This window comes from Volvox carteri, assembly GCF_000143455.1.
Source record: "Volvox carteri f. nagariensis unplaced genomic scaffold VOLCAscaffold_14, whole genome shotgun sequence".
In the NCBI taxonomy this organism is placed as follows: Eukaryota; Viridiplantae; Chlorophyta; class Chlorophyceae; order Chlamydomonadales; family Volvocaceae; genus Volvox; species Volvox carteri.
In genome coordinates this window covers 409888-420339 of record NW_003307557.1, presented here as the reverse complement: position 1 = coordinate 420339, position 10452 = coordinate 409888, and the positions used below count along the sequence as shown (strand labels likewise).

Sequence of the window (10452 nt, the reverse complement as noted above, 5' to 3'; positions counted from 1 at the left end):
ATAACTGCACCCGTGAAACTCGCAAATGAGATCGCTGGTTCCCGCGGTGCACCACGCACTCTCGATGTTTTAAGAAAACCCTAAAACAACACAACGCGGCACACATTGCTCTAACATAAGACCATAAGGAACGGTGCTCCAGCAGAGATCCTCAACTTAGGGCACAACTGAGAACGCAGGGAAAGGCACCTTAATAGATGCGATGGAGCGAAGCGATCCGAGCCTCCAAGTCTGGTTCTGTGCCACTGTCTTACAACCGTGATCGAGTAGCTAGTAGATCTGGATGCACGATGGCGACCCATGGGTTTGCCGCTGGCGCCGGCCGGCGGTATGTAGGGTATTTATTACTGAAGACTAATCGTTCGTCCACCATACACTGCCAAAGTAGCTGGGCGCACGCCAGCAACGAGGGCAGCATCTAGGGTAAATCCCCTGCTCCACTTCCTGTGCCGCCTGCTTCGCCGCCCCAGCCACCTGCGCCCCGCGCGCACTCTCCTCTCACTCCCACCCCTCCTGCCCACTCTTTCCTTCCTTCTTTCCCCCCAACTACCCGGCAAGAAGCCGCCCGGAGGGAATCACCAGCGTATATTGGAGGGGCGGCTCTATGTGGGGCTGCCTCCTGTCCAGGGGCGTACACACCAACAAAATCCAAGGAAACTCCCTCCCTCACCATCTTCAGCACCGACTTAGCTGGGGTTCGTAGGGTTCCCTCGCTTGCCAAGCGGAAATATGTTTCCCACACGTCGGAGTGAGCCTGCAGCCTGCCCGCCGTGAAGTCGTCAGGATCTGGACAAATTGCCTTCAATTGCTGCTGAACTCTTCATCGGGGGTACCGTCAACTGCAGCGACGGAATCCAGTTCCTGCAGTCTCGACCAGCCCTGCTGCAGTAATGTCTTGGCGGTTCCCAATTCCGATTCCGCGGGGTAGCCATTGGGTCGGGACGGTGGTTGTAGTTCTGGTGTGCTTACAACTGAGGTTTCGTCCTGCTGTCCTTTGATTGTACCGATGGGACGGGCTATGGGATCTTCCGAGGGGTCCAGAATCAGCTCGCCCCATTTTTCATGCCACCGAATATCCAGGCCCCCTTGGGCAAAAGACAAGTCTGGTGCCTCAAGGATCGACGTAACGGCAATTAACCTCCCTGATGTTGCTTCTTCAACTGCCTTGTCAGGGGATTTTTCAGAACCACCTCCAGGCTGCACCCAGAGGTCCACAGGTGAACCCTGCATAAAACGGCAAGGTTATCCCGTACAGAAGCCTCTTTGAATTCAATTGCTTCTTGAAATCCGGGTCTGGAATCCTGCCTCCTTAACGGGAGAGGTGATCAAAGAAAACGAACCCGGGCCGTCAAGCGAAGGCCAAATACAGCCCAAGTATACATCTCCGATATAGTTTGTTTCTACTGCGTAAGTTACCTGGTTAAGATCATCATCTTCGGGGTTTTAGGGTTTTCATACTGTCGTCCGTCTATCCTCCGCAGGGACTATATCTCTCATTCATATGTCTGAAGTATTCCGAAAGGTTTCCCCCAGAGTCAGTACTATAGTCATAACGTCCTGCTAACCAAGCCCATTGGAATACTACCGGCTTGCGATAGCGGATCTCAACAGTTATCCCACACCAGCCATGTAAGACACCCGTCTCTCTGATATAATATAAATATAAATATAAATATAAAAATAAATATAATATAAATATAAATATATATAATATATAATAGCTGGGAACCGGCGCGCAACTTCACCCCGGATCTCAAAACCGTTGCTTGATGCAGCTCGTCTGCGGGCTCAGTCCAAGGTTGCAACACGTTAGCTGGTATGGCCAATCTTGTTTTGCGCAGCGATCTGTATGCGGATTTATATCTTATATCCAGTCCAGGCGCTTGTACAGAACCTGCCGCACTGGCGCAGCCCGGTAGACCCCGCCCCAGGATAGCCAGGCTCGCTCTCCCTCACCCCCAATAGACCTCCCCGCGGCGCACTAAACAATTGAATTATGCATATATATTATAAGATATATATATATATCTAAGATATATATATGCATAATTCAATTGTTTAAGCAGCCCCTCGCACAAATGTGAGCGGTCGTACTCTGCCGAATAAACGGTTCGTACATCGTCCAAAAAAGCCAGGAGCGAAATTTGCCGCGCGGATGCGCGCGTGGGATTCGCAAAATGCGCCTGTACAAGCGTATATAATTTCTTTGGCGAAGAAAGGACGAGGTGCGCCAGCGCGTTGCGCAGGTGGGCATGTTGGCCACAGCCGCACGCGGCATGCAGGCCGGAAATGTGGGTGGCTCCTGTGCCGCAATTAAAAGAACGAAAATCATACAACGTAGCTTGCAAAGCTTGGCTCAGGCAAGGCCGCAGGAAGAGGAAGCGTTGAGCGAAGCGACACTTTTGTGCAAGCAAACGGTCGCGTTTTTGGTAGCGCAACGTATACAGCACCTTGTTCAGAGTAAAGTCAAATTACAAAGTTGCGCAAAGTATAACATACATAAACTTATTTAAACATAAGAACAGATAAGACGTTTAGAGCCTTGTCGGTGACATGGACGCCGCTGTTGGCTTGGAACAGCTATTTGTTGTGCATAGGGACGTGCCCGCGTTAGCCGTGTTGCAACAGCTCAGGATGAATTTCAGCCAGCAACAGCCTCAAGAGCTGCTGCACAACCACCAGGAATGTCTTCAGTTGGGCACGTGTAGTTTTGGTCGGCGGGGTCGAGCATCGTACGCATTGCGCACAGAAACCAAGGTGCAGCGTCTCTGTAACATCGCCAACATATCCGGTACGCGGTGGCAGGCTTGCCGAGCACGAAATGAAGAGAGGTCGCATCTCACCATTCAACTAAGCATGCATGTGCTCGGTTGAATGCTCGGTAGCGTGCGAGTTTACCCCTATCAGGATGTTTGTTTGCATATCCCTCCAAGCGAAAGGGCTTGGACCTATGCTGATGTTCGTTCCAAGAAGTGAACTGGGGACTGATGCTACGGTGAAAGGTATGCACGTAAATTCGCCCGTGCGCCAAACGCCCTGTAACTCGCTTACGCTAATCTCACATTCCAATATGCCACTGCACTTTCCTCTCCAGCCTGGCCACATTCTCTTCCTCGCAAACGTACTTGGGCACCTTACAATCCGACACCATACATGCTTTGGAAACGCGGGCAGCTGCTTCACAAGGACCCCCCTATTTATATATATATAAGATATAAATCCGCATACAGATCGCTGCGCAAAACAAGATTGGCCATACCAGCTAACGTGTTGCAACCTTGGACTGAGCCCGCAGACGAGCTGCATCAAGCAACGGTTTTGAGATCCGGGGTGAAGTTGCGCGCCGGTTCCCAGCTATTGTGTTCGGACGAGTACCCTACCCACTTGACTAATTACTCGTGAACAGTGCGCTTGCGCCTAGACTTACCCACGCGCCGGGTCCGATAGTCCAAAATACGTTCAACAGCATACATGACATTGCTTAAGAACACGCACGCCATTTAAGGGTGGTGTTAAAGGTCCCTGAGGACAAGTCGGGTGTCGGCTTCCTCGAAGCCGGAAAAAGGGCGGGCCCCCCTTGCATCCGTACAGGCCGGTAGCTAGCACGGCACGTGTGACAATTGATGGATAGTGTCACTGCGGTGGGAGATGTGCTTTGTTGCAGCAGTACTGATGGTGTGGGAGCGAAGCTTGCACCGGCGGAATCGTCAGCACCGCCTGCGGGCTCCACGCGAATCGCATCCATCCCTGGTGCATGCCGCATGGACAGTGCGGCAGACCGCAAGTCGGAATGCCCGAGCGGGCAAATTGGTAACGCAAGCTGAGTGAAGTTCGGTGCTGTCTGTGATGTTTATCCCCGAAGCGCCAGCGTCCTAAGCAATCCGCCCCACACGCGAGCTTCATCGCGGCACACCGCAAGTCTTCGGAGGCCCCGTGCATTGGCCAAAGTAAATGTACAAACAAGCAGCTTGTGTATTTCATATAGAAATGAAAAAAAATGAAAGCAAATTATGTTGGCCTGCTGGTGGCAAGTCGGATTGCCCATGCCGGCAAATGGTAACACAAGCTGGGTGTTCGAGTTATCATACGCCGTCATCTCAGAATTTCATTATGAGATATGCGGCAGCTTTCGGGATGAAATTTAGCGCAAGAGGCGTTGATGTGACTTTTGAGGTCGGTGAATGGAGGCAGCTAAACTTGTTTGTGCTCATACGGTCTTTGTTAGCTACATGCGAGATACTTTGCAATAGAGAATGCTGTATACTACCGATAACGCGTTTCAGCCGGGTGAAATATTATGTTTGGTCCGTTACACACTCAAGGCCTGGGTGTTCGAGTTATCATACGCCGTCATCTAAGAATTCAAATATGAGATACGTGGTACCTTTCGGGATGAAATTTAGCGCGAGAGGCGTTGATGTGACTTTGGCCTCGGTCAATTCAGGCAGCCAAACTTGTTTGTGCTCATGCAATTTTTGTTGGCTACATGCGAGATACCTTGCAATAGAGAATGCTGTATAGTACCGATAACGCGTTTCAGCCGGACTAGATATTATGTTTGGTCCGTTACACACACACGAACACACACACACACGGACATGGGGCCCCCCTACAGGTCGGGGCCCCCCTGGGCGCTTCGCGCTGGGGCCCCGCCCAAAAATCAGTTTCATGTCAAGCTTTCCAAGTGCGATTTTTGGAAGATCGGAGTCCAATAGCTTGAACATGTCGTGAACGCAGATGGTATCCGTATGGATCCCAAGAAGGTGAGATTATTCGAACTTGGCCATTGCCAAAGGACATCTCTAAACTTCGATCTTTCGTTGGCCTTGTGAACTATTTCCGGCGATTTATCGCAGGTTTTAGCTCCCTTGCTGCACCCCTGACCGATCTCTTCTGTGCGAAAAGATTACCAGATGAATGGCCTGAACAAGCCATACGAGCCTTTGAAACGCTCAAAGCTCGACTATCGAACGACGTTTTGTTGAATTACCCGGATATATGAAGCCCTTCGAAGTGATTTCAGATGCTTTGCTGAACGGAACTGGCACCGTACTCCTGCAAAATGACCGACCGGTCGCCTTTACCAGTAAGAAATTTTCCCCTGCTGAACGGAACTACAGTACGGGTGAACAGGAGCTACTTGGGGTAATCAACGCCTTGCAAGAATGGCGATGCTATTTACAGAGTTCCATTCCATTTAACCTCGTCACCGACCACCATCCACTGATCTTTCTTAAGACTCAGTCGACCGTAAGCCACAGACAAGCCTGTTGGTTTGAGTTCCTGGCTCAACTAAATTTTGAGTGGATTTACCGACCAGGACGGTTGAACGTGGTCGCCGACGCTTTGTCACGCCATCCCTCCATGGCATCTGTCGTGGTATTCAATGCGGTTACTACACGTCGCTCTCAGGGACTTACGCTGGACCCACTCATCCAATGTATTGCCGATGCTACAAAAAGAGACGTTCATTTCCAGAACCCAGATCATACTCGTTTCTTTCTGACGAATCCTCTCGGATTCTTTCAGATAGGAAGGGGGGAGTGCGAGTACCGCATCGTGGTGCCCAATGACCCCGCCTTGAAACGAGAGATTATTGAATGAAGCCACACGGATATCTTGTCAGGGCACCCTGGACGAGATCGATGGTTCGCCATTGATTTGGTTGAACGGAATTTCAGGTGGCCTACGTTGAAAGCTGACGTTGCAGACTTTGTCGCGTGTTGCCATCTTTGTCAACGGAATAAAGCTTCATCAGGCAAACCGCTGGGTCTATCTCGACCTCTGCCGATTCCTGAACGACTTAGAGCAGCGTCTCAACGGACTTTGTACTCGGACTGCCCTCGACTAGAAAAGGTTACAACTCCCTTGTGGTGTTTGTAGACCGACTGACTAAGATGGTGCATGTACGACCATGCAAGGAAGAAATAGACGCAGAAGAAACTGCAGATTATTCTTTGACACCGTGGTACGGCTTCACGGTTTACCAGACACCATCGTCTCAGGTCGTGACACCAAGTTTACTGGTGCCTTCTGGACCTCTCTCATGAAGAGGCTAGAGGTGAAGCAGGCGATGAGTACTGCTTTCCATCCTCAGACTGATGGTCAGACAGAACGAGTTAATCGCGTCCTTGGAGACATGTTGAGAAACTACTGTGATCAGGAACCTTCACGGTGGGAGACATACCTTGGACCTGCTGAATTTGCGATTAATAACTCGAAGAATCGTTCGACAGGAGTTTGTCCATTCTTCCTGAACTACGGCTATCATCCTAAGACCCCTGTACAACTCGAACTCGGTGACGCAGTTCCCGTTGCTAAGGGTAATGTCGATACGTATGCCAAGAGACTTGCTGCTGCTAAATCTGCCTTGATGGCTGCGCAAGATCGAATGACTAAGCAAGAGAATAAAGGACGACGTGATGTGTCGTTTACTGAAGGACAACAAGTCTTACTCAGTACGTAGAATTTGACCCTCCAGAAAGGTTCGAAGAAGCTGATGCCTAGATGGATTGGACCTTTCCCGATTGAGAAGATGATCAATCCAGCTGCTGCTAGATTGACCCTTCCAGAGGAATATCGTTTCCATAACGTGTTCCATGTACCGTTGTTACGGAAATGGCACCGTACAACCCCCTCGACCTGCAGTCGGAATTTAACCTGAAGGTTTCCTACCTCTGTATGGATACCTGAACGCATCTTAGATCATGATCAACGAAAGCTCCGAAACCGAACCCTGACACGGTATCTCGTGAAATGGGTTGGATGGACATGAGAATAACAGTTGGATTGAAGAACCTGCTTTCCCCGACAGATCTCTTATTGATGCCTATTGGACTGTGCGCTGCGTGGACGCAGCCATCTAGAAAGGTGGGCAGATGTTGTAGCGCCTTATAGCGTTACAGAGCCAAATCGCAAAGCGATGAAGGCATGGTTTGATTAAGACTGATCTATGAACAGTCTTTGAATACCTTGAGATGAATAAGTGTTTCCTAATTAAGGATTGACACTCTTTCAGGGTTCCTACCCCAATCGAACAGACACCTCGGTCTAACCAGCCGTCAGGTGGTCCGAAGGGACACTCTACGACAGAAGTCGTTGCAGCCTCCTAAGCAACGAGTATTATATTATATACTCGGGAGGGAGCCTGGGTTGGATTATTAACAAAAGAGACAGAGTTTTTATTACTCTATCTTTAGACAAGAGCCCAGACCTTGGCGGAGCGAATCCGTCCTGTGACTTATCGGTTCTTGCCAACATTACGCGCTAACAAGAAGGCAGTTCGTGTTGGAGAATTGACAGGGTGGTTAAGCTTCACCAGTGGCCTCCTTCCCGAGGCAATTCCCTGCTCTCCCCTGCTAGAGGGGCACCCTGAGCCATTCACCCCATCCGACTTCGGAATGTACTCTTTGAGTTTGGCAACTCACCACCAGCATCCAACCAAATCTAGCGGATCAACGGCGCGTCATCTTAGTTCCTGGTCAGCTCGCGAGTTGATTTTATCACGTCCTACACCGTCCACTGGATGGGGGGCCACCTTCCATTTCATCACCTCTCAAACACCCCGAGAGGTCGGCAGGCGGATTTGAACCCGGACGCGCCGGGACGCGACGGGAGCAGAAGCCAGGCCTTAACCTCTGCCAGCCGCCTGCCTGTTGTTGTAGCCACCCTTATATCCAGAAATTGACGACTGCTTCAGCACTTTAAGCTGCCTGCAGTCCTTTACCACGTGCCCAGGTTTATTACAGTAGTAGCAGATGAGTTGCTTCCGACTGTGTCCCGAGCTGTTGTTAGCCGGCCCCCGGCTACCATAACCAGAAGTAGAAGCACCGAACGTCGAACTGCCGACAGACGCGAAGGCTGCCGACTCGGTAGGCTTGCCCGACCCACCATTAGCCGTCTCGATAGAGAGAAGCTTTGCTGTGACGCTCACCATGTCCAAATCGCCGTCGCGCATTAGTAATGTAGTCGTCACCACGCTGTACCGATCGGGTAGACCAATTGGGACGGTGTACGCCAGCTTGGAGTCGTTAACTACGTGGCCGACTCCCAATAAATCTGTTTGCAGCTGCCTTGCACGCGCAAAGTACATCGGAAGAGGTTCGCCGTCGACCATCTTAAAACGGCTGAATTCTTGACGTAGAGACACCTTGCGGGCGTTGTTGTTGGCAGCAAACATAGATCCCAAGGCGTCCCAGGCCTTCTTCGCGTTGGCAGCACCGGTAACCATCGGCAAATGATGATCCTTGACGTTCTTGATGAGCAGATTGATGACCTTCCGTGATTGTCGGATCTGCTCCTCGTTGCACGGCTCGGCGAGCAGGGATTGCTCAAGCCCAAGCTCCATGCACATCGTGCTAAACCTGATTTGCCAGGTGGAGTAGTTGTGGAGGTCCAGCGGCTCATCAAGCTTATCCTTGACCATTGTCGATAAGGGATAGAAATAACAATCGGACGATAGCTGTCGGCGCTAGGCGGGGCTCATAACCTATTGAAGAATTGGCGACGGTGACGTCTAACGCTGATTGTTATCTCGGAAGAATTGCCGGCGGCGAAGATATTTAGCACGATAAAATGTTACAAGTTATGTAAAGAGTATTATTAGCGTTCGGCAGGACTTGAGGAGATTCCTTTGAGGAATACCGATCGTAGTGAGATAAACAAATAAGCGCAGTCACCACCCTAAATACCGGCGCTTGCGGAAAACTCGTACATTCCGCGATCTAACTGCACGTACATTCCGCGATCTCACTGCGCCGTCCTGACGGTGCCCTAATGTCTATCACTTAGCTACCGGATATGCATCGGTAGCCCCATAACGTTCTGGGGTAAGTCTTCCCCTTAGTCAGGCGCACACCCGGGGTCAAATCCCCTGGTCGACAACCACACGAGTTGGGAGAGGACCGTTACCTCAACAAGTTGACGCGCCGTTGATCTGCTAGATTTGGTTGGAGGTGAGTTGCCAAACTCAAAGGGTACACTCTGAAGTCGGATGGGGTGAATGGCTTGGGGTGCCCCTCTAGCAGGGGAGAGCAGGGAATTGCCTCGGGAAGGAGGCCACTGGTGAAGCTTAACCACCCTATAACAACATCAACGTCAATAATCAGTGTCAGCTGTCACCGTCGCAGATTTGTCAATCGCGGAAAGTCATCAACTTGCTTATCGAGAACGTGAAGGATCACCATTTGCCGATGGTCACCGGTGCCGCAAACGTGAAGAAGGCTTGGGATGCCTTGAACTCGATGTTTGCTGCCAATAACAACGCCTGCAAGGTGGCCCTACGACAAGAATTCAGCCGCTTCAAGATGGTCGACGGTGAGCCACTTCCAAAGTATTTTGCGCGTGCGAGGCAGCTGCAAATGGACTTGTTGGGTGTCGGCCACGTAATTAACGACTCCGAGCTGGCGTATGCCGTCCTTGTTGGTCTACCCAATCGGTACAGCGTGGTGACGACAACACTACTGATGCATGATGGGTGATTTGGACATGGCGAACGTCACATCGAAGCTTTTAGCTATCGAGACGGCAAACGGTGGGTCAGGCAAATCTACCGAGTCGGCAGTGTTTGCATCTGTCGGCGGTTGGACGTCCAGTGCTCCTAATTCTGGTTATGGTAGCCGGGGGCCGGCTAACAACAGCTCGGGATACAGTCGAAAGCAGATCGTTTGCTACTACTGTAATAAGCCTGGGCACATGGTAAAGGACTGCAGGCAGCTTAAAGCGCTCAAGCAGTCATCAATTTCTGGATATAAGGTTGGCTACAACAACAGTGGCAGCGGAGCTAGCGACAGCAAGCCAGGATCCGGTGGATCAGCTAGGGGGCCAGGTGTTCCGCGACAGGTAGTGTTCGTAGCATACAACAACGAGCATCAGACGGAATGGTTTCTGGACTCCACATATACTCACCACGTAACTTACGACTGATCCGAACTATTGGAGCCTTGGGAACACTTCAGCATTGTGGGCGAGCAAAGCCTGCCCAAGCCCAAGCTCTATGCACATCGCACTAAACCGGATTTGCCACGTGGAGTAGTTGTGGAGGTCCAGCGGCTCATCAAGCTTATCCTTGACCATTGTCGATAAGGGATAGAAATAACAATCAGACGATAGCTGTCGGCGCTACTCGGGGCTCATAACCTATTGGAGAATTGGCGACGGTGGCAGCTAGCGGCGACTGTTATTTCGGAAAGGAATGCCGGCGGCGAAGATATAGGGCACGATAAAAGGTTACAAGTAATGTAAAACTGTAAATTGCGTTAGGCACGACTTGAGGAGATTCCTTTTAAGGAATACCGATCGTTGTGAGATAAACAAATAAGCGCAGTCACCGCACTAAATACCGGCGCTAGCGGAAAACTCGTACATTCCGCGATCTAACTGCACGTACATTCCGCGACCTCACTGCGCCGTCCTGACGGTGCCCAAATGTCTATCACTTAGCTACCGGATATG

The 10452-nt window shown here is 50.8% G+C and overlaps 1 protein-coding gene across 1 annotated transcript; it reads right to left on the bottom strand.

Moving 5' to 3' along the window:
- Positions 1–801: 801 nt before the first annotated feature.
- On the bottom strand, positions 802–1230 carry VOLCADRAFT_89746 (uncharacterized protein; the record flags this gene model as incomplete). The annotated part of the gene is made up of 1 exon (XM_002949316.1): positions 802–1230. One exon carries the CDS (start codon positions 1228–1230, stop codon positions 802–804), a length of 429 nt encoding a protein of 142 aa, XP_002949362.1.
- Between the last annotated feature and the right edge of the window lie 9222 nt (positions 1231–10452).